This window comes from Dasypus novemcinctus, chromosome 14, assembly GCF_030445035.2.
Source record: "Dasypus novemcinctus isolate mDasNov1 chromosome 14, mDasNov1.1.hap2, whole genome shotgun sequence".
Classification (NCBI taxonomy): Eukaryota; Metazoa; Chordata; class Mammalia; order Cingulata; family Dasypodidae; genus Dasypus; species Dasypus novemcinctus.
Window position 1 is genome coordinate 53,344,859 of NC_080686.1, and position 25,575 is coordinate 53,370,433.

Consider the following 25,575-nt stretch of genomic DNA (forward strand, 5'->3'; position numbering starts at 1 on the left):
AGAGCAGAGCTAAATGAAATTGAGAATAAGAAAACAATAGAAAAAATAAAACCAAAAGCTGATTCTTCAAGAAGATTAATAAAATTGACCAAACCTTAGCTAGATTAACAAAGGAAAAAACAGAGAAGATGAAAATATGTAAAATAACAAAAGGAAGAGGATATCACCACTGACCTTACAGAAATAAAGAATATCATAATAGGATACTTTTAAAAATTGTATGCCAACAAGATAGATAACTTAGAGGAAATGGACAAATTCCTGGAAGCACACATACAGACTATATTCATGAAAGAAGAAATCAATGAACTGAACAGACCAGTCACAAGTAGTGAGATAGACCCAGTCATCAAAAACCTCCCAACTAAGAAAAGCCCAGGACCAGATGGCTTCATAGGTGAATTTTACCAAACATTTCAAGAAAAACTAACACCTATCCTGCTTAAACTCTTCCAAAAAATAGAAGTGGAGGTAACATTGCCTAACTCATTCTGTGATGCCAACATCACCCTAATACCAAAGCCAAACAAAGATGCCACAAGAAAGGAAAATTACAGGCCAATCTCTCTAATGAACCTAGGTGTTAAAATCCTCAAAAAAATACTTGATAATCGTATTCAAAAACACATCAAATGAATTATACACCATGACTAAGTGGGTTTCATTCCTGGTATGCAATCATGTTTAAACATAAGAAAATTAATCAATGTAATGCACAACGTAAACAGATTGAAATTTGAAAATCACATGATCATCTCTATAGATGCAGAAAAAGCATTTGACAAAATACAGTGCCCTTTCCTGATAAAAAACACTGCAAAAATAGGACTAGAAGGAAACTTCCTCAGAATGATAAACAGTATATATGAAAAATCCACAGCTAACATCATATTCAATGGTGAAATCCTAAAAGTTTTCCCTCTAAGATCTGCAACAAGACAAGGATGCCCACTATCAGTCTTCTTGTTTACCATTGTGTTAGAAGTACTTGCTTGAGCACTTAGGCAAGAAAAAGATATCAAAGGCATTCAAATTGGAAAGGAAGAAGTCAAAATTTCACTATTTGCAGATGACATGATTCTATACATAGAAAGTCCTGAGAAATCTACAATAAAGCTTCTAGAACTTATAAATGATTTCTGTAAAGTGGCAGGCTATAAGATCAATGTGCAAAAATCAGCATTTCTGTGCACCAATAATGAGCAATCTAAGGACAAAATTGAGGAGAAATCCCATTTAAAATAGCAGTTAAAAGAATCAAACACCTAGGAATAAATTTAAAGATGTGAATGACTGATATGCAGAAAACTATACAACTCTATTAAAGGAAATCAAAGAAGACTTAAATAAATGAAAGAATACTCCCTGTTCATGGATAGGAAGACTAAACATCATTAATATGTCTCTACTACCCAAACTGATTTACAGATGTAATGCAATCCCAGTAAAAATGACCATAGCAGTTTTTACTGTATTGGAAATGGTAACTATGAAATTTATTTTTAAGAGCAAGGGGCCTTGAATAGCCAAAGATGTATTGAAAAAGAAAAAGAAAATCAGAGTAATCACACTGCCTAACTTTAAAATATAATATAAAGTTACAGTGGTCAAAACTGAGTGGTATTGGCACAGGATAGATATATTGACCAATGGAACTGAATTGAGGGTTCTCATATAGATCCCCACATATACAGTCACCCGATATTTGACAAGAACACCAAGTGCACTCATGTGGGAGAGAATGGCCTCTTCCACAAATGGTCCTTGGAGAAATGGATACCCATATCAAAAAGAATGAGAGAGGAATATCACCTCACACCTTATACAAAAATTAGCTCAAGGTGGACCAAAGATAAAATATAAGAACCAAGACCTTAAAGCTCCTAGAAGACAATGTGGGGAAGCATCTACAGGATCTTATATTAGGAAATAGCTTCATGAAATTCACACCCAAAGCATGAGCAATGAAAGAAAAAATAGATAAATGGGACCTCCTCAAATTAAAAACTTCTGTGCCTCAAAGTAGTTTGTTAAGAAAGTAAAAAGACAACCTCAATGGGAGAAAATATTTGGTAACCATGTATCTGAATGGGGCCTAATATTCAGCATATAGAAAGAAACCCTGTACCTTGAAAATAAAAAGACAACTCATTTAAAACACGGGCAAGAGATTTGAATAGATACTTCTCCAAAGAAGACATACAAATGGCTAAAAAAGCACATAAAAGATGCTCAACATCACTAGCTATTAGGGAAATGCTATTCAGATTGTGGTACATACATACAGTGGAATATTACTCAGCCCATAAGAAAGAATGCAGTATTAACACACAGGAACATGTGGATGAATCTTGAAGACCTTATGTTGAGTGAAGCAAGCCAGGCACAGAAGGACAAATATTATATGACCTCACTAATATGAATCAAGCAAATTGAGCAGACTCACATTGCTAGAGGTTGGAAGATAGGTTTATAGGAGAAAGAAAGGGAGAAGAAGGTTGTGAATCAATGCCCACATGGGGAAAATCTGTACGGTGGAAGGATGTAGTTCTGCAGTGGTTGAGTGTCACAGTGGTTCATTGATGCTATTCAGCTGGGCAGTGCTAGTTTGTAAGGGGGGTAGGTGGGAAGGGTATGTTAAACTGTCCATGGAATTGGGGAGAGGGTTGTGGGAAGGAGCAGGTGAATATGGTTGAAACTACAATGTTGGGACCGTGGGTCTCTAGGGGAGGGAGGAAGGAAGGAATACAATAGATGGAATACAGGACATTTTTGGAGTGATGGAATTATTCCACATGATCTTGCAAGAATGGATACAAACCACATCAAATTTCATCAAAATCTATAAAAGTGTACAGTCCAAAATGTAAACCACAATGTAAATCACTGACTGTGGTTAAGTATTACCTCCTGAGAGCCTCCTTGTTGCTCAAATGTGGCCTCTCTGTAAGCCAAAATTCAGTATATAAATGTGTTACATTCTCCCCAGTTAGGACATGACTCCTGGGGATGAGCCTCCCTGGCACCAAGGGATTACTGCCAAGCACCAACAAGCAATGCAACTGGAAAAAGACCTTGACCAAAAGGGGGAAAGGGTAAAGACAAATGAGGTCATATGACTAAGAGACTTCAAAGTGAGTTAGGGGGTCATTTCAGAGGTTACAGTTATGCATGTCTCAGAAGGAACTCATAGACTGCCAAAGTAAATATTGCCTCAAATAGCAGGGCTCCTGAGGGCTCTGGAGACTTCCAGACACTATAGGCAAGGCAGACAGCTCAGGAGTTTGGCACCCAGCCCGTGGGCCCTACTTTGGAATTTACACTCCCCGGTGTGATAGAGTTGGACTCAGTTGTGGTTTCCCTACACATGTCTCCACTGTGCCTCTATTTGAGCCTATAGTTAGTACTAGAGTTGATAGGTGTATGTCCAAGAGACTTAAAACTTTGGGCTATCCATGTGCCAGTTGGACTCTGAATCTCAACAGACTTGTAACACCTACACTCCGGTTCATTGGATTCACCCAGGACAACTAACAAGAAGGCGACCAACCAATAACCATCTTAAGGAAGAGAGAAGGTCTCCAACTGCAAGCAAGAAATTCCTATCCATCTGCCCTATGGGAACAAGCCCCCTCTCGATTAGAGTTAGAGAGGGCATCACCATCCCAGAAACATCAGGACTGGGGAATGGAAGATGAACTAGAATAGACGTACAATTGCTCTACTCTACACTTGTTGTGATCCTAGCAATGCAAGAAGTTTTATCATGGAGGCAGTGGCCACTGGAAGTTCTGAGGGGAGGAAGAGGGAAAAATAGGTGTAATCTGGGAACATTTTTGGCTCTTGGGAATTATCCTGAATGATATTTCAATGACAGAACAGGCCATTGTATATCATGTAATAACTTGCAAAATGTGCAGGAGAGAGTGTAAACTACAATGTAAACTATAATCTGTAGCTGAGCAACAGGGTTTCGTCCTCGCCCAGGCCCAAGAGTCGGGGGGGCTTGCTCCTGCCGAACCACCGGCGGGGGGTGCCCCAAGAGGGAGCACCAGTTCTCCAGGCGTGGGGGACGCGCGGTTGGGGAAAAACCACGGAGACCGCTTGAGCGCAAGAACAGGTCTGCTTTATTACGGAAGTACACTTAGTTATATAGGGTTGGGTAGAGGGAGGGGCGTGATGAAGGGAGGGCTGGCTAAGGGGCGGCTGTGGACAGGCTGAAGCTGATGGATAGACCTGAGGTAAGCAGTTACTGGGGAAGAGGGCAGATTGTGGGTTGGCAATATGGGCGGGACTGGCGGGAAGGATGGTGGGAGCTGGAAGGGGAGGAGGGGTGGAGAAAGGCGGCAACAATTGCTCCTTTTGTTTTTAAAAGGAAATAGAGGCAACAAGTTTTGGTGCACACTGTGGGTGTGAATAACTCGGTGTGCGCAGCAACAAAAGACAAGGATTATGAGGAGGAGGAGGAAAAGGAGGTTATAAGGACGGGTACTGGAATAGGACGAGGGGTGGGGGGAGACCACGAGGACCGGCTGGCCGTGAGCGGACGACATAGCATCTGGCCAGGACGCATGTGCCCGCCATTAGGGTCGGCGCACGCCGGCGCCTGGCACACGCCGAGCCTTGCCAGCGAAACGGGCTCGTGATGTCCCCGGACCCCCCGCCCGAGGGGGAGGAACAGTTGGGGAGAGGTGAGGGGAGGAAGACAAGAAGCTACAGGCGTGCGGTCTGGAGTAGGTGGTGCGGGCGGAAGGGGCGAGGTGGACGGCTGGGGGGGGACTCAGCGGTGGCGAGGCGTTGGTAGTGGACTTGTACAAAGGAGCTGAACACTGCATTGGCTTGATCTTTGGCAAGGTGGACTATCCTTCTGATGGCCCAGGGGTCCACAGTGAGGGCTAAGAGGATAATGATAAGGGGGCCTAGGAATGGGAGCAGGTACGGGAGGAGAGAGATAGGTAATATCTTGATCGACCGCCTGCCGGAGGGCAAGGGCGGCGATCCCCGTGCCTGCTCCAGCGAGACCTAAAAGGGTGGCGACGGGAGGGGGCTGGGGTACAGAGTAGGGGGTAAGCGAGGCTTGGGGTTGTGGGAACTGAGGGAGGCAGTGGCGAGGGGGGTGCCGGGCGAAGGAGCGGGCGAGGTGGAGCGGGGCAGAGAAGGGGGCTGTGCTTTTGGAGGATTGAAAATTTGATTTGGGCCCACTGGGGTGGAACGTGTGTGAATTGGCTCCTTTTTTATAGTGATAATGGCGCCGTAATCGTAGCCTACTGCATACAGGCGGGCTCCCCACATGCGGCCTCGTAACCAGAGGTCGGAGTTGGGGTCTTTGACTGTGAGTGTAATGGTGTTCCATCGAGTAGCATTACGCTGGAGAGTGAGGTATGGGTCTTTGTTAGGGGCGCCGGACCATCCATGGGCGATGGTTTCGCACCCCCAGGAAGGACAGTAATAGTGCGTTGGGTCATGGCATCCTCTGGCAGAGGATGGGCACATGTAGAAACCTGTTGCAGCGGGGTTGTGTCCCCCCCACTCATAAGACGGAAGGTTCGTGCGTCCAGTGAGGTTGGCGACATCAGTAGTGAAAGAGGGGGCGGAGGCGGTTACATTCGAGGCAAGGAGCCTTTTTTGTTGCCAGAGGGAGAGGGTCCAATTGAAGGGCTGGTGACTCGGGTTGGCAGCGGCTGGGAGAGTGAGGGAAGCCAGGACGAAGAGAACAGCTGCGAGGTTGTGTAGAGGCATCATCTGACGGTGCGGCATCTTGATGATGGCTGGTACTGGATCCGGGTGAACGGGGCGACCTCTGGGCCGTATCCACTGTCAATGTTATCTCTCACCGAAGGCATAGGGTGCTGATCATTTGGTGGAACTAGTGGGTCAGTGGCAGGCCGGATGCAGTGCCCAGGAATCCAGAGCGGCTGCAGCTCAGACTCTGGAAAGACACAAGCAAAGCCCCTCCCCTGTGCTAGGAGGGGAGCTGGATCTTGCCAACGATTTGTGGCAGGGTCTTTCCAATGGACAAGGGGAACTTGCGAGGGCTGCCACATGGGTCCCCAGTGCTTATGGGTAGGGGAGAATCCATTGTCATCGAAGGTCAGGAGATTGTGGTGAATGAGGCAGGCAGTCACGACGTCGGCTGGGGCATTGTGGGGAGAAGAGGCCCTTTCTTTTTGAATAAGTAGCTTGAGCTGTTGGTGAGTGCGCTCGACGATTCCTTGCCCTGTGGATTGTATGGAATGCCAAAATGATGCGTGATGTGATACATCTGCACGAAGCTGGCGAAGGAGGCACTGCGATACGCTGGTCCGTTGTCTGTTTTGAGATCCCATGGAATTCCCATGAACAAAATAGCTTGGCGAAGCGCCTGGACGCAGTGTTTAGCACTTTCTCCCGCAAGAGGGACTGCATAGCACAGAAGCGAAAAGTTGTCAATTGCTACATGAAGATATTTGAGGCGGCCAAAGGCGCTGACATGAGTGACATCTAATTGCCAACTTGAGTTGGGGCGGAGGCCACGGGGGTTAACACCCTGAGGCTGCAAAGGCCCAAGTGGCAACAATGGCGCGCAAGTCCGGCACGCGCGCGCACAAGGTGTTTGCAAGTTTCAATGGGAAGGTCTGGGAAGAGCTTCCAGATGGACCACGCGGAGAAGTGGAATTGGGAATGCAGGAGCTTGGCTTGATTAACAAAGTCTCCAAGCCGCGGCCCGTCGGCAGGGTTTTCATGTAGGAGGACCGGGTTTACCTGGCGGCTTGACACAGAAGCATCAGCGAGGTCATTCCCTTGAGCCAGCGGTCCTGGTAGGCCAGAGTGGCTTCTGATATGAGCAATGAACCAGGGCTGCTGCCTCGCCTCAAGCAGTCCCTGTATGAAGGCGAGCGCCCGATCGATGTTTGAGTCACCTGGTAGGAAAGTAGCAAGCGGGAGGCTGCGACACACCTGAAGAGTGTATAGGCTGTCAGTAAAGATGTTGAGAGGCTGGTCTGGGTGGAGATTGAGGACTGCAGCGACAGCTAGAAGCTCGCCTACTTGAACAGAAGAGTCATTTGCGAACAGCAGTTGCTGTGGCTCAGGATTCTCAGGAGTGTATATGATGGCAGCAAATGCCGTTTTTGAGGCATCTGTGAAGGCAGTGATAGCAGAAGGGATCGGGTTCCCTGCGGGCAATGGACGGAACGGGTTGGAAAACGCCAATTGAGACATTCCCTGCGGCAGTCGGTGATGAGGATAGTGGTTGTCAAAGGAGCCGCGAAAGAGCTCTACCAGGCTCTGCATTTGGGCATTGTTCATGATGAGGGAGGTAACTTCCTTGGCATCTAAAGACCAAACAATAGTGTGTGGCGGGATGCCATACGTTTGTATGGAGAGAAGTACTAAGTCAGTAGCCAATGTGATCCAGGCCCTTATAAAGGGGCAGATTTTCGGGAGTTTGCTCTTTGACGTATGCAGAAAAAGGAGAGGGCCATCTTGCCACAAGAGACCTGTGGGAGTGATTGGCGTTGGCAGAACTAAAGCCAAGATTGGAAGGGTGGGGGAGAACCGCTCCAGGCGACACTGTTGCAGGGCGGCGCTGACTTGTTGGACGGCTTCTCGAGCCTCTGGAGTGATGATGATGCTGCGAGTGGTCGCCGTTGGAGGGCTGTCCCTTGTCTGCAAAAGCTCGAAGAGAGGCTGCATTTGTGCTATTGTGATGGGAAGCGCCGAGCGAAGCCAATTGATTTGCCCGCAGAGCTGTTGGAGCTCAGTTAATGTCATCTTCAGAGAGAGGTGGATTTTTGGGCTTGTGGGCTGGATAAACTGATGAAAATGAAAGCCTAAAAATTAGAAAGGAGGCTGGAGGTTTATTTTGTCAGACTGCACAGTAAGCCCAAGGCTGGAGAGGTTTGTTATTATTGCCGAGAGCAGATCATTGAGGAGCGCACTGGAGCTCGCTGCTAAAAGGAGGTCATCCATGTAGTGGAGAATGTATGTGTGCTCCGGATTGAACTTGGAGCACAGCGGCTCAACAGCATGGTTGACATACAGTTGGCACATAGTTGGGCTGTTGCGCATGCCTTGAGGCAATACTCGCCATTGAAATCGCTGAGCTGCGCCTTGGCTGTTGATGCGTGGAACCGTGAACGCGAATCTCAGACAGTCCCGGGGGTGAAGAGGAATAGAGAAAAGGCAGTCCTTGATGTCGATGGTTGCCGCATGAAAATGCTGGGGGACTGCGGTGGGATGCGGGCATCCTGGTTGAGGTGATCCCATTGGCTTAATATGTTTGTTGATCTCACGGAGGTCGTGGAGAAGGCGGTATTTGCTGGTGTTCTTTTTGCTAATGACAAAGACCGGTGAATTGTAGGGACTAGTGGACGGCTCTATATGCCCTGCTTGTAGCTGCTCTTTGACGAGGGCAGAGAGAGCCTGCAATTTGTGAGCTGGCAAGGGCCACTGCTCGACCCAGATGGGCTCCTCTGTGTCCCATTCCAGAGGGATAGGGTCAGGTTTTGAGATGGGAGCAGTGGCCCCTAGAAGGGGGGGGGGGGCAGCGCAGCTGAGAAGGCTTCTGTGGTGATTCAGGCCTTTAGCTGGCTGAGAACATCTCTCCCCCATAAGATGGTCTGGACTGACGAAAGGATGAGTGGGCGAATTTGGCCTTCGTGGCCTTCTCAGTCGCTCCAATGCAGAGGCTGGGATGTTTTCCAGGAGGTGGCGGCTCCTATGGCGCCGATGACTTGAGGGCCGGTTTCGAGGGGCCAGTGATTGAATGCGGCGATTTCGAAGGGAACACAGGAGACTTCAGCGCCAGAATCCAGAAGCCCATCAAGCCATTGCCCATTAATCTTAAGCTCTAATGAGGGTTTCTGGCGGCGTGTGATAGGCATTGTCCACATTATGGCTTGGGAATTTTTCTGGGGGCCTCTTGGGGGTGGGGCTGAGGCCTGCCCCGCTGGAAGTTTAAAGGCTGCTGGGAACCTTGGGCGGAACGGCAGTCGCGGGCCCAGTGATAACCTTTCCCACAACGCGGACATGGCGTAGAAGGGCCCCTTGGCCGTCGCATCGGCGGGTCTGAGCGAGGCGCTGGGCCTGGCTGGGAGCACTCGCGGACGAAGTGGCCGGGCTGGCCGCGCTGAAAGCAGACGGAAGTGGGGCTGGATGAAACAGCCATGGCAGAGGCAAAGGCAGCGGTGAGTGTTTTGACTTGTGGGTCGACGTCACGGCAAGCAAGGACCCATTCGTGCAGAGCTTTGTCGCGTATGGGAAGGATTACGGCCCGGAACGGCGCAAGGCACCCGTCAATGACTAACTCTTTGGCTAATGCAAATTGGGCATCCTCGCTGGAAATTTTCCGCTGACAAGCTTCCAGGACGCGGGCGACAAATGCTGGGAAGGTCTCATTGGAGTCCTGAAGCAGCTGCACGAGCTTGGTGGGCTGCTTGGTGGAAACTAGAGAGAATGACCACTGGACGAGGACCTTTACCCGGTGCCAAAACCCTGGGTCAATTTCGAGATAAGAACGAGGGTTTGCATAATTGTTGGTGCCCGTGTATGCATCGGAGGGATTGAGAACGCCGGCCTGGGCATTCTCCACGATTTGCCGGTCAACAGCCGCTTGATAATGGGTGCGCCATTCAATAAATTGACCCGGCGTCAGGATGGCACGGGCTAGTGCAATCCAGTCATATGGGAGAACGAGTTGGGTCCCTAACTCCTCAAGTAGTTGCTGCGCATAAGGGCTGCCAATCCCGTCTTCCTTTACAGCTTTGCGGAGGGTTCTGACCTCTTCTGCTGTAAAGGGTAGCCAAGTTTGGGGTCGCTGCGGCGTGGGCTGCGGATTTAGCGGATACAGCTGAGGGGTTTGAGGAGGCGTGGCACCGGGGGCCAATGGAGCAGCCAAGGCAGGTGAAGGGCTATTGCCGTACGGCGGCGGCAAGGGATAAGCGGAACACGGGTGAGAAAATGGCGGCTTAGCGGCTTCCGGGCGACAACAAAATGGCGGCAGGACCCTTCCGGGCGCCGGCCAAGATGGCGGAGCAGCTACATCCAGCAGCGGACAAAATGGCGGGGGGGGGGTGCTTCCGGTTTAGCGGAAGATGGCGACCCTGCAGTTTCCGGGCCCGAACCGGATGCTGACTGGGCAGGAAGAGGCGGGTAGAGGCGGGAGGAGGAGGATACTGGCGGAGAAGAAGCCGGATGCACGCCATCTTGGGCAGAAGTGGGGGAAGAAGGCGGAAGTCCGCCATCTTGGGGAGTGGCAGGAGTGGTTTCTGTCTGCTGCGGGGAGCTCGGGCGGGGAGGTTCGCGCTCGAGAGCAGCAGCTAGTTGGTTAGACAGAGAGTCAGTGTCGGCGGACTCATCGGGATCACAGTCTAGAGGCCGTTTGGGAGAAGCTTCATAAATGGCCTCGGTCGGGGCGCCAAGGAGACAAGAGCGAATGGCAACGAGAACGGGTAAGAGGCCTGTTGGGAAGGTGCATTTCTCGTGCTCCATGGCGGAGGTGACTCGATCTATGAGTCGCGAATAGGTGTCCGGGCTCCAGAGTTGGCAGGTGGCGAGCCACGGATTAAAAGGGAGCAAGAGATCCCAGTACTTTTGGAGCTACCGCAAGGAGACGCGGACTCCATTGGCATCGAGCAGGGCAGCGAGGGCCCTGACTTGCGGCGCCTGACGCAATGACAAAGAGGCGCCCATGACGGGATAGGGACGGGACGACCGCGAGGGGTCCCTTGGGGCTCGTCCGGGCGAGGGGTCCCTACCTGGAGAGGAGGACGATCACAGCAGCAGCAGCAGCAGAGAGGGGCCGGGGGAGGAGCTGCCACGTTGGGCGCCAGTTGTAGCTGAGCGAGAGGGTTTCGTCCTCGCTCAGGCCCAAGAGTCAGGGGGGCTTGCTCCTGCCGAACCACCGGCGGGGGGTGCCCAAGAGGGAGCACCGGTTCTCCAGGCGTGGGGGACGCGCGGTTGGGGAAAAACCATGGAGACCGCTTGAGCGCAAGAACAGGTCTGCTTTATTATGGAAGTACACTTAGTTATATAGGGTTGGGTAGAGGGAGGGGTGTGATGAAGGGAGGGCTGGCTAAGGGGCGGCTGTGGATAGGCTGAAGCTGATGGATAGACCTGAGGTAAGCAGTTACTGGGGAAGAGGGCAGATTGTGGGTTGGCAATATGGGCGGGACTGGCGGGAAGGACGGCGGGGGCTGGAAGGGGAGGAGGGGTGGAGAAAGGCAGCAACAATAATCATTGCTTAGTGGCACTACTCCAAGATATTTTTATCAATTGTGACAAATGTACCACACTAATGAAGGATGTTGCTGATGTGGGAAAATGTGGGAGGGCTAGGGAGTGTGGCATATGGGAATCCCCTATAGCTTTTATGTAGCATTTATGTAATCTAAATTTCTTTTAAAAAGTAAAATTTTAAAGTATGTTAGAAAATCAAATGAGAAAAAAAAATTTTTTTAAGTTCTTCCATTGCTGGGATCACAAGTAGAACAACTCTAAGTCTTCCCTAGTCCTTTGACCATTCTCCAGTCCTGATGTTTCTGTGATGGTGATTTTAAAGAAGTTTAGATTACCAAAAAGTTACATTGAAAATATAGGGGATTCCTTTATACCCTACCGCCTCCCCCTCACATTTTCCCCTATTAACAACATCTTACATTAGTGTAGTACATTTCTTTACAATTGATGAACAAATATTGGAGCATTGCTAATGATCATTATCTATAGTTTACATTATGATTCATGCTTTGCACCATACAATTTTGTAGGTTTTGACAAGATTTATAATGGTCTGTATCCATCATTATAGTAGCATGCAATGCCCTAAAAATGCCCTATGTTCCACCTATTCTTCCTTTTCCCTCCCCTCAGAACTTCTGATGGGCACTATCCTTAAATCAGTGTTACAAGTTCTTCCATTACTAAAATAATAGTAAGTCTACTTTGGTCCATGGTTCCATTCCTCTCTTATGTTTGTTCATTCCTCAATCTTGAGGATTTTGGGATGGACATGCCCACTCTGCTTCCAAATGAGGGGGGGCTTAGATCTTATGGGGCAAATGGAAGGAACTATTTTGCTTGTACTTGTAGATACTTTTTGTCTTTTGGGATAAGCATTGTCCACCAACATCCTTTTGTTAGTTGTCCTGGGCTACCGTGGTAATTGGAGTATAGCTGTTGGCCACAACTGCTGAAATTCAGGGCTTAACCAGCATATGAACAGACTGAAGATTTAAGTCTCTAGAACATTTATTTAACAGGTATGGTGCTAATTACAGGTTCAGTTAAAAGAGGTAGAAGAATCATTTGTAGGGAAATTATAAATGAGCCTAACTCTTATGGTGGGGAAATAGGTTTTATCATATTCCAAGGTAAGGCCAACCGATGGGGTGCTGGTTTCATTGTGTTGATTGCCTTACCTATAATGTCTCTAGAGCCCTCTGGAGCACCCCTGTTTTGGTTTTGCTTATTATGGCAGTTAGTGAGTTCTGCCTGAGATGTGCATAAGTGTAACCCTGAAATGACCTCCCGACTTACTTTGAAATCTTTTAGCCATAAACACTCATTTGTATTTAATGTTTCTGCCTTTTGGTCAAGGTCTTTTTCTAAATACACCACTGGTTGGTACTTAGTATTAATCCCTTGGTGCTGGGAAGGCTCATCCCTGAGAATCATATCCCATACCAGGGGGAAGGTAGTGAGTTTATTTGCTGAGTTTGGCTTATAGAGAGGTAACATTTGAGTAACAAGGAGATTTTTAGGAGGTAACTCTTAGGCAATAGATATTATTAAGATAAGTTTCAGTTTTACAAGGTTCATAAGTACAAGCATTAATATCGAGGGTGTGGCTTATTAGAGTGTTTTATTAGGCACTGCCTGTGTACTGTAGAGACTCTTGTCACTCTATTAGAGAATGTAGCATGACCGTACAGGATTGAAGTTTAATATTTTGGTTATTGTGTGGGTCTCCACCCACTGAAATAACACCCTTATTATCACATGAACACTTTCATATACCATAGAGGCATGCCCCAGTGTACTCTTCCCCACACATCCCTCCACCGCTGACACAGAAATCTTGTTAAATTAAAATACCATCTTTCAATTTGTTTCAAATAAGATATTCAGAACTAATTTTTAAATATTCTGTATAATCATCTGGGAGACTTTTTAGAAAGGAGGATACAGATAGATTTTTGTAATCCACTTTTCCCTTACATATGTTCCCTATATTTTTTAAATCATCTGGGACTTTTAGAGCCCTTCTTGGAATCCACCTAGAGGTGTGTGTGTATTTGTGCACAACATTATTTTATCTAAGTGATACCATAAAATCCCATCCACCTTGAATTCTTTACTAATTCTTTGATATGCTAATGAAGTATTCCACCAGCTTGTAAGCCTAGGCTCATCTAGATACCCCTAAAACAAGCAGACCTTAAATAAACCCAATTTTAATTAAGGCAAACCCAAGCTCTAATTTCAGTAACATCCAATTTCTTCTTATACTAACCAGTCATTTTCTTGAATATGTGGGAGAAATCACAAGTTCTGTCTCTCAGCATAACATTCCAGACTTTCAAATGTAGGAGTTAGAACATTTAGAAATTATAGGCACAAATAAATCTTTATACCTCTTGCTGTCTATTGTGACCATGCTGAAATATGAAAATCTACCATAGTTATCACTTCTAAGATGTGTATTTTTCACTTTTAACAACTATGAAATTAGGATGCCTTTTACAGTTGATGCTGTAAAATAATTTAATTGGCAATATCCAAAGTACCAAATTAAAAATGGAATTTTATATTTGATGAAATATAATATTTTGTTTTTTATGAAGTCCTATAGGGAAAAATATCCTTGCTTTTTAATTATCCTAGAAAAGTTACTGGAACATTTTGGCACTCTATTCATAGATGGGTCACAAAGGCAAATCAAAAAATGTGCCAGTGTTCATATATTTAAGTATCTACTCTTTTCTATGCACTATGCTGTTTGGAAATGCTCATAATATTTTAATACCCAATTACTCCCTCTGTCTCAGAATTCGTTTAGAACAAAGACAAGGATAATTGATCTGCCTGTGAAAGCAGAAAGATCATATATAGCATTTTGAAAGTATATTTGTGTCTAACAAATTCAGTAACTTAAGGCACATTAACTCAAAATACTATAAAGCTGTGTTAAAATTAGAACTGTCCATTTGACACACATACTATTTAGGAAGAGTCACATTACAAGTGACTGCTACCTTTGGGGTATCATTACTAGATATAGATGTCTTGTATCTATTCCATGAGCTTAAAATGATATTCAAAGAAAACTGTTTGAGCAATGAGGTGAAAAGTAGTTTGTTTATGGAGAAGAAATTTTGGTGATATTTAATTATCAACATCAACAAACATAAACTGAGTCCAATTTATGTCTGAATATAGCTCTGTGCTTTTCATAGTGAAAAATGAAACATTTGGTTCTATGTTATACTGAAGAAAAATACAAGCTAGCCAGTTGAGGAGATAGTATATGAGAAGTATAAAATTTACTAATTTGGTAGTATTTACTGATTTTTCATATCCTATTGCCTGCCAAAGTCCCCTGTGTTTTATAGCCAACATCTTTCTCCTCCTGCAACTTCTCAAACATTTATCTCCATCAGGCTGGTTCCTAAACATTTCATAACTATTATAAAATAAAACCCAGATGCAGAAAACTACACAAATCAAATTAGAACTTAATGAATTACTGTAAAGCAAATACTCTTAAGACTACCATTTTAATCAAGAAATTAAACTTGCCAGCCAACCCAGGAGCCCTTCTATGTATTCAGTCCCAACCATAATGCCCCTCTACCCCCTGAAAATAACCACCAAACCAACCCCCTGATAATTACTTTCTGTAGTTTTTTTGTTTTGTCACCCACATGTACATCACTATAGCCTATAGTTCGTCTTGCCCTCCATTTTTATGCCTTTTAAGTCTCTTTACATATAGATTGCCCCCATAGTCCTTTTTATTTATTTTTATCTGTTGTAGAGCCCACAGTCTAGACTTTGCCAAGTGCCTACTCATTGTGTAATTTAGCATGTTCTTCTGAACTCTATACTATAAATTGTCAGCTGACACCAGAGGTTTATTTGGCAAAACTGTACATAGTGGTATGTCCTCTCAACAGGAAACACATAATAACTGGTTGTCTCTCTTTTTTAAATAGGCAGTCACTGATGCTCAATTCCTAGGTCTGGAATCAGCAAATTCCATTCATGAGCTAAGTTCTTCAAACTCTCTGATTTATATGACCTATGAACATAGCCAGGCTCATTCATTTAAGAATTGTCCATGGTTGCTTTTATGCTACAATGATAGGACATATGGCCTCTTGACTGACAAAATCTAAAAAATTTAGTATCTTGCCTCTACAGTAAAAGGTTGCTGATGCCTGGACTATATCATTATGTTAAAGTCTCTCTAGTAATTTTGGTTTTCTAGAGTTCGTTATTCTCTAATATTGTTCCAGTCAGCTCTTCCTGAAGACTCTATTACCTGACCTTTTATATTTCTATTAGTTTTCCATGCCCTTTATACTTAAAAGTCCATTTTCCTGAAATAAAATCCTTGGCTCTATGTTCCTACTTTGAGTATCTTATGTTAGTCCTTTTTTTTCTGGCATAAGTGTTGTTATTGGGAATTTTCATGGTATTCTAGTTTTCCTTCTCTTATAAGTCATTTGTTTATGTGTAGGTGCACAAAGGATTTTTCCTTTGTCTTTCAAAGTCCAATAACTTTTCTAAAATATGTCTTGATGCTCTGAGTTGATATTCCCTGGTATGTAGGGTACTTTGATATGAATGTTCAAATCTTTTTATTTCAGGAAAGCATTCTTGAATAATAGATTTTAGTATTTTTATGTTCCTTTGCTATGACTTTCATCTTCAGGAGCCCCTATTATCAGTATGTTAAATGTTCTTTGTCTATCTTTAATATTTGTCACTTTCTCTCAAATCCTTTCTTTCTTTTTGATTTTTAGATTTCCTCCTTTTCATCTTATTTTAAGTTATTATCTTTTATGTTTATTGGTTACTGTTTTCCTTCTAATTTAGATTTCACTTCTGAAATAATATATATATTTTTAATTTCCAATTCTTTCCTGAATTCTGTCACCTCATTTCTGAGTTAATCTAACTCTGTTTTATGTTGTTTTTTCATATCTTGCATTTGTTTTCTTTGTTTTTAGCTCATTTTAAATACTTGGCTAAACATTTTATCTGTTTTGCAGACTTGTCTTTCTAGTGTACTGCTATTGTTTGCAGGGATATTATTCTGCTCTTTATTTTTCTGTTTATTATAATATCATTTTGCAGAATTTGACCCCAAAATTTTATATTACTCATTTTTTTAAAAAAAAACATTAGTTTCCTGAATTTTTGAAACAGGCTGTGTTTAGAATAGTTTTTCTAATGTCACAAGACTCCCTTTTTGGTCGTGGTTATGTTAAAAAAATACAGTGGCTTCTCTCTAAGGTGTTTTGTCCCTGTTCCTTTCCTGCACCTTTATCTGAATCTTTTCTTTCTGTCTTGTGTCCCTGTCCTGCTCAATTTTAATTCCATTCCCAGCAGTTTCTCTTTAGGGTAGGGTCCTCTTAGAACTGGTAGTCAATTTCAAGAGTTCACCAGGTCTATACTGTTATAGCTTCTTATGAATCACCAGGATATTTTGCTCTCCCATTTTTGGATTGGATAAAATTATTCCCACTTTCAGCTGCTATTTTCAAATTAGTCAATAGTGCTATATACTGAATATTTGTTGGCTGTTTCGGAGTTCTTTTGTTCTTGGGTGAATCAAATACCTCATTGCGTCCTTTAGTTTCTTCCTACAAATATGATGATATGATACAAAGCAAATTTTATGGCTATCAGTGATTTTTGTCTCTACTCTTTGAAATTTGAGGTTCATGATAATACCATATCATCTAGTTCAGTTTTGTTGAATTTGTTGTCTATGAGTTTAGGAAGGAGTGTTGTTTGTTTGGATGTGGTTTTTGGTATCACATTGCTCTGTTGTGTTTATGTTTGAATCCCAAGAGTTCCAAAAATAATGTCACCAATGTGGTAATCTTCCCAGAAGACTATCATCATTATTTTTCTGGTTTTTAGGCTTCTGTGATACAAAATGAAGAAGAAGTCCTAGATGAATAGAACCAGATTCATAGAGACTAATCTACATGTAAAGAGCTGGGGGGAAAAAGAAGAAAGAGGAGTAAAAGTAGGCCAGAGACCAAGAAAGTTTTGCAAAGATTCTGGAAAAGGAGATGCTCCAAAGGAGGGTAAAAGTGACAAACTCAGAGGAGATAAAGGGGAGTGCAAGAATTTTGGTTTCAATTTATAAATTGGATCCCATTTACTATCCTTGAAGAGCTATAAATTAAAATTAAATTATTTTTCATTAGTTTGGGTAGTTGAGCTGTGCATTTTGCACTTGACATTCCTCAAAGACTGAATTCCATGGGTCACAGCTTCAATATGATAACAAATATGTATGTACAAAGTCTAATTTTTGAACAAGCAAGGTAGCAAATGTGCAGTAGAAATACATGTGGGAGAAACTCGGGAAAATTAATAGTATTGAAAACCTATTCCATGTCAAACACCAACCATACATTTATCCTAGCAATACCTCTGAGGTAAACAATTTATCACAGCATTCGACACAGGTCTTGTGAATTTTGAGCCAATTTTCTGTCCATTATACTTTGCATGATCCTTCCTACAAAGGAGTAATAACAATATGAATATTTATCAAAAACTATGAGATAGACATCATCCCACGTTCTTTGCATGCTATATTTCATTTCATCCTCAGTACAATTTTATGAAATTGACACTATTTTATCCACAGATAAGAAAATAGACACTTAGAAAATTTGACTACTTGCCAAGTTAACACAGCTGTTGAATGGCACATGTACAGATCAGAACTTAATTGGAAATATTTCCAACCTAGTGTCTTAATCACCACATGATGTTTTAGATAGATATGAATGTGAGGTCCCATAGCCATGAGCGTTTTCCTGAAATTCCATTTGGTTGAAGAGAATTACTTCCCAGCAGAATGGGATTGTTCTCTAGACAAAATGTCTAAGGGGCCATGTGTTCTTGTTAGTCTCCTAGTGTAGGAGAGAGCAATAGAAGAAGCAGAACAAAGGAGCCTAAATGATACAAGTACTTGACAGCTCTAGGACAAGTCCTCGGCAATGGAGTTTGCAAATGAAAAGATCTTAAATTATGTAGTTCATCTTTAAAGTATTTTCTGACTTCAAACTACAGAAAACAATTTATTTAATGATATTTTGTTCCAAAATTATTCCCTTGTCACTACCTTGAAAGTCTATGATTCCCTTAATCCTCGGGAATCTACAATTTGAAAATGTTTTTTGTTTGTTTTGCTTTGTTTTGTTTTAAAGTAAAAATGTGCTCTCCCTGTTTACAGGGTATGTGCCATTTAAAATGAAAGCCTGTGAATAAGGAAAGGAAATAGGACATAGATAATGTAGTTTAAGTCAGTATTTTTAAAAAGGTATCACTTTTGGGGAGAGTGGAAAAGGAGAAAAGGGCAATCTTATTTTTGTAAAAGTGATTTTTTTTCTTGTTACAGAAAACTGGCACAGATATTTCACACAAGAATGGCAAGAGCTGCAGGGGCTTAGCTCAAAGGCATCAGAAGCTGTACGTCCTGCTAAATGTAATTATTATCTGGCCCCAAAAACAAGAGGACACTGAGACTGGATGTCATTGACTTAATTTTCAAACAGGACAAATAAAAACAGGACACACTGAAGCTCTGATTGTCCTATTTATCTCAGATTATTCATAGTGGGTTTATAGCTATGATTTCGTCTCTTCCATCATCCAGATGGGCAAGAGCTTACATACTGAGAAACAATTTGACAATTTAAGAAGCACAGGCAATCCCCTAAGAACCTGAGTTTCTCATAGCACTGTGATTCTAATGCTAGAATTTATATTTATTAAATGAATGCTAGCCACCCTGTTCAAGCTCCAACAAAGGAACTGCATAGATTGAGATGTTTACTACATTCTGACTTTCCAGAAGTAAAAATGGAAATATTACTACTTTGACAATCTCCGCTTAACTATTCATTGAACTGACAGTTATCAATGAGCTGACCATTATTGTGATCTGGGAAATATGGTATTAGTCTTCATTTGCCCATATCCTTTCTAATAGACATGAAGGACTAAATGGTGTTCAAAAAAAGGCAGAATCTGGGTTTCAGGTATCATCTGTACATTTTTTTTCACTCCTTTATCAGATCAGTAGGCATTATTTCTTCCAATCTCTCAAATTCAGGGTTTTGTTAAAACACGTGCTGTAAGTCAATAATCGGTCTTCTGGGGAATTAGAAATGCAAAGATCCTTTTTTGTATCTTCAGAACCAACACATTTGTTGAGAATAAAAAGGGCCAAGCTTTGACATTTTCCAGCTTGTTATCTATTTTAATTTTCCATCTGCTGCTTTTGCTACTGCCTTCCAAAGGCACATCTGCATATGTGAGAGAAGGGAAGGAAGATTGGATCTATGCCATCTGGGTCTGCAGTCCCAAACCATGGGATCCAGAAAAAGGGAAGGGAAGATTAAAAAATGGTCCAGAAAATGAAATGAGGACAGTCTAAGAACAAAGCTGTCTTTCACTTTATTCCAGAGTCTACCATGTTCTGGTAAGTTGGGCTGTAGTATTTACAGCCTGCAAGGGCTAGATGCAGGGAAGGCTGCTGGTGACTGTGGATAGGCAAGAACGGTTCCTGAAGCTTAGACCCCTTTTTCTGATGCCTTAATCTCCATGTGGTTCCCTCTTCCTTGTTTCTACTGAGGCATTTATGGGGCATCTGCTATGAGCTAGACTTTATTCTGGGCACTCTGGAGGCAGAGATGAATAAGACATACTCACCACCAGTCCCTACCCTTGAATGGCCTGGAATGCCCTGGGATGGAGGAGATAGACATTTAACAATAGATTGCAATACATTTTGATAATTTCTATACCACATGTAAGGAGAAAGGTATTGAAGAAGCACACAGAAGGGGAAGTAAGTGTGCCTAGTCCTGTGAAGAGAAGGGATAGTTCAAGGGGAGGAAAGGCCATACAGAGATGGTACAATGGGGTGAACCTGGAGGGATAAATAGGTTTAGAAAATAAGATGTTAATATCAGGAAAACAAAAAACATTATGTTAAGTGAAAGCCAAATACAAAGTACTACATATTATATGATTCCATTTATATAAAATGTAAATATAAATCAATTTATAAAGGTGAAATTAGATAATTGATTATATAGGGCAGGGGAAGGATAGAGAGATTGAGAGGTGACTGCTAAGGGGTGTGGGGTTTTTCAAATTAAATGTTTTGCATATATTTTTAGCTGGAGTTAACTCACCAAGAAGTCTTTATTATTATGAGCATGTAATGTTTGGTTTCATCATTAGTTTTTTGGGGTGGAGTTTAAAGACATTAAAATGTTTAAATTTTAAACAAGGTCATTATATGTGGTATATTAGAAAATTTCCTATGTTGTTCACCTATAAATAGTGAACCCAAAGACAGGCAGATATTTAGAAAGTTGCTATAATGTGAAACTAGGAATGAAATCAGGGTCAAATAAACCTTGGTTTAACTTTTATCCACTGGTGTCACCCAAGCCTCTAGAAAACCAGATTTAGCTGGCTGGTTCCATGACCTAAACTAGTGGTCTCGGCACCATTTCATTCTAAGTCAACCTGGTTTTCTTCCTTTCTTCTCACTGAGACTTTAAAGAACAAAAGCAGCAGGTAGTGTCATCCACAGCCTGCCAGTTTATGTAGACTAAGCTTGGAAAGCAGTTATTACATGTGCAGTGATCTCCACGTAGGCTTAGGTCTGCTTGACTAAATGCTACTTTTGTGGCTGAGGTACAGGGCTAGAAGTTAGATGCCAAGGAGCTTCCAGTAAAGTTACTGAGGGAGGGGCAAAAGCAGAGTTAGTGAACTGTTTAAATATTCCAGGCCTAACATTTTCTGAAATTTAAGAAACCTATACATGATTTCCTCTGGCATCAGCATAATACAGACAGCAGCCATAATAAATACATCAAGAAAGAATTTAGCCAATTGCTGAAACATGACTGCATGTAGTTGGTAATTGAGAAAATACATGAGGACATGACTATCCATTTAAATGAAACACAGAATACATTCTGACTTAATCACATTTCAAACTTTTTTCCATGATATATTTTTCCTTTTCTATGTCTATTCTATGATTCTGCTGGGTTTTGTTATTTTTCTACCTTTCTGCCTTTGAGGCAGGTGCAGTGAAACCTAAGATAAAATGCAAACTTTTTTTTGCAGAGTTTTTGTTTTATTTTGTCTTAAGTAAACTTTATTTCAACTTCAAAAAATAAAATAACATGGGGAAGTAGATGTGGCTCAACCGATGGGGCCCCCATCTACCCTGGTTCACTTCCCAGGGCCTCCTTATGAAGGCAAGCTGGCCTGTTCCTGCACAGAGCTGGCATAGCAAGATGACACAACAAAGGGAGATAAGCAGACACAGAAGAACGTGCAGCAAATGGACACAGAGGAGAGCAGACAGCAAGCAAGCGGCCAGGGGGGATAAATAAATAGATAATACATCTTTTAAAAAAATAAAATAAAAAGACAAAAGGAAGCTTAACAAATTATGGAAGCATTACCTTATAAAATTCTGTCCAGGCACATTTATCCCATTTAATCCTAAAAACAAACTCAATTGTTTCTCCAGTGTTCAGAAAGATAAGTAAATGAGCACAGATTGGTTAAGTAAATGAGCACAGATTGGTTAAATGGCATGACTAAAGTCTCCTTGTTAAGGAAGAAAATGAAGATAAACGCTTGATCATATTCAAAGCTCATAAAGCTAAATCTCATGTTCTTTTCTTTGACTTTAGCATTGATATGGTACCTTCTTTGCCTTTGCTACAAAAATAGCATAATATTTCTGTTAATTATAGTCTGTAAGTTACATTGGTTGTATTTACCCCTGTAGCACCATATTCTTAACCCCTCCTAATAGAAATGCAGTCTTGTATTTATATTATTAACCCTAATCCTCATCTACTACCAAAATCAAACAGTCCATAGATTATCCTCTAGCTGCCTTTCAATTAATATTAACTTTCCTAGACTACTCCTTTCAGCCAAATCACATTTATAAATCAGTAGTGTTAGTTATGCTCATTATAATGTGCTATCATCAGCTCTATTCATTTCCATATATTTACAATCAGCCTTATTAAACATTCTATATACATTCAGTATCACCTTTCCATTCTCAACCCACATTCTGTTTCCTATTAACCTATACCCTATAGCTTAACTCCATAAATTAATCATCATATTTAGTTCATATCCGTGAGACCATACAATATTCGTCCTATTGTGTCAGACTTATTTCCCTCAACATAATATCCTCAGGGTTCCTCCATGTTGTTATATGCTTCCCCAGTTCATTTCTTCTTACAGCTGAATAGTAGTCTATTATATGTATATACCACATTTTGTTTATCCATTCATCAGTTGATGAACATTTGGGTTGTTTCCATCTTTTGGCAATTGTGAATAACACCACTATAAACATTGGTGTACAAATATCTGTTCATATCCTTGTTAACAGATGTATCAGTTCTTCTGAATATATTCCTAATAGCAGGATTGCCAGATCATAGGTACATTAAAATGTATAGGTATCCAGTACATTTAATTGAGAAATATATATTTTTATTCAATTGTGTTTTCTTTTTAATTTTTAATTGTTCATATTTTCAATTATTAAATGTACAAAATAAAGGTAAAAAAAAAACAAAACTACCATAGGAACCGCCAAACTATCTTCCACGGAGGTTGTACCAGTCTACATTCCCATTTGCACAGTTTTATTCAACTCTTGGTGGATGGGTACGGCTCTGCCACAGCCTCCAGGGCCTAGCAGCTCTCCTCTCTTCTCTTTCCCTCTTTAGAATTAATCAGAGATTGATGACTACTTGGGGGGAACCCATTCCGATGATTTTTCTCTACTTCTAATCGCATTTATTTTGTTCCCCTTAGGACTACCAAGAAGCCTCCAATTTGGAACAATTTGTGACACGATTCCTATTGAAGGAGACCTTGAATCAGCTGCAGTCTCTCCAGAATTCCCTAGAGTGTGCTATGGAAACTACTGAGGAGCAAACCCGTCAAGAAAGGCCAGTTAAATATTCTTGTGTGATGTGTCTTTAGTGAGTCTATGTTTATGGAAGACGAGTTGAGAGTCATGACACTTAAACTGGTAAAGACTAAGAATGAGAATTAAGAGATTTTGAAAGAATGGCAGGGAGCTTCACCAGGTGATTGCATTATATTTGCCTCTAAAAAACCATTCTACTTTTACTCTTTGTCATTCAACAATTTTTAACTAAGAGCTTAGTAGATGGAGAAGACCTTAAAAGACACTGAATAACGTGGAAATAAATCTTACAAAATCCCTACCCTTAAGAAGGCTGAAATATATTGCATAAATAAGACATGAACACTAAAATTTTAATGCAAGATAAAAAATGATATCTGCTGTAGAGAAGGGAAAATAAATTGCCAAGGGATTTCAGAAGAGTAAAATATTAAATCTGGATAGAGGAATAAAAATGTTTTTTAGATTTTCCCTGTGGCAGCTGAGCTCATATTGCAAATAGGTTTAATTTTAAAATATGAAAATGATGGGAAAGACCCTTTCAGGCTAAGTGGACCCAAAATATTTGGGAGATTTGAGAATTCAGTAAGTCTATTTAAGGAAAAAAGAGGAAAATGAATGATGGGAAAAGGTTTTAAAAATTCAATTTATTGCTGAGAAAGTAAGTCACAGTATTAAAATAGTTATAAAAAATAAAGGCACAAATGCTAAAAAGAAACCTAAATTAGATATGCGTAACACAGACACTGAAATAATTCCAGCTAACAGTTGGTACTTTCTTGAGTTGTCATTTCCACCTTGCAAACCATAGAAAGGCTTGGCAAAACTCGTGCTTGTGCTACACGTTTTTGCTGGCTGGTGTGTTATTTTAAACCTATAGGTATGACTTATCTAACTTATCCATATTAAATAAATGAGAACCACACAGTGAGTTCTCTGAACAAGCTAATAATAGACTACACTGTGGGTCCTTTTTTAAAACAAATTAATGGATACATAATAAATAGGACATCTCAAAAAAAAAAGTGGAGTTGTCAACCATGTGTTTACAATATCAAAATGAGTGAGCGCCACCAAACTCTTACAAAGAAGCCTGTAATTCCAGAGCTAATGATCTCATGCAGCCATGCAGGCAGGGCTGCACCCTTCATTGGATTCAAGCAACATTCTTCACATTATAAACTTCCTATTTCCACTGCTTTGGGTGACTCCTCATCAAATGCTGAAGCATAATAATTAGCTTTAGAAAAGCAAAAACTGAGTTCCTCTTTTTTGAACAGAGGATGGGAGAATGCCTTGAAGCACAATGAAATTGATTTCACATTCCTAAGGAGAAAATGAAGACTGTTTTGTTGTTACTTTTGTTTAGACTTTGGAAATAAAATAGATTCTCTCTTTTTAGAATCAATCATTTCCCAGCTGGGAGAGGTTTGTAGAAGAGCTTTGTGCATCTTCTTTACCTGTGCTTTTATGTGGTTTTTTCTATAGCTCCCTTCTACAAAGCTGTGTTCTGCATTCACCGTCGTAGAGTGAATTTTAATATACAACTCTTCTTTGTGTTAGGCCACAGGCTGACCTCTTGTGACCACTGCCAACAGCTGCACAGCAGCTGTGTTTAATGACAGGGAGCATAAGAATATGGTGTAAGGAAAGCAGCAGACACTAGAAGATTGAAGAATCATTTATTTCTAGGCTTCTAGCTCAATAAACAGTTTGAAAGAATGGGAAATGTTATAGGTTTGATGTCAGTTTGGGGAGTGCCATTGTGTATATCTGAATAAGGCACTCAGGGATGCCGAAATCCTTCCTCAAATAGTCCTCCCTGAGAGGTTTAGAAAGAAAATACATGAACAGTGAAGTCCATGATGAGCCAAGCTGACAGGTGTGCCTTATACCACGGTGGTGTCTCCTCTCTGAAGGCAGTATCTTACCATCAGCTGACTATTGGAAACAAAAGTGATATGACCCCAGAGCCCTCAGCAGTGGAGAAAAGGGAGGGGAAACATGCCTGGGCTTGCTTTCAGTAGGCTTCCCATTGGGTCAGGAACTGGGCAGCCTTCCCTTTGCCCAGATGGAGAGAGAAAGGAGGACAGAGCCATAGTCAGACAATTCACACTTCATGGACAATGAGTCCAGAAACTGAGCAGAGTAACAGCACCACTGGAGTCTGGGGTTGAGACAAGGAAGGGGGAAAGCCTTAAACATGTCGTATGACAATAATGACCCTTTCACTTGTAAACTGAAAATTATTTGAGTCTCTTCTCACTAGTTAATGATTTTTCCCTCCATGAAAACCAAATCCTTTAAAGTAGGTATTTTTTTCAGCCTCATTTTGTAGA

General features: G+C 42.1%; 1 protein-coding gene across 1 annotated transcript in view; it reads left to right on the plus strand.

Annotated features, from left to right (window-relative positions):
• Positions 1-25,575, plus strand: part of NECAB1 (N-terminal EF-hand calcium binding protein 1) — a 247,317-nt gene that overhangs the window by 166,567 nt on the left and 55,175 nt on the right. Inside the window, exon 6 of the mRNA XM_012518134.4 lies at positions 23,119-23,255. Coding sequence (XP_012373588.1) covers positions 23,119-23,255 — 137 coding nt within the window. The remainder of the gene's footprint in view (positions 1-23,118; positions 23,256-25,575) is intronic.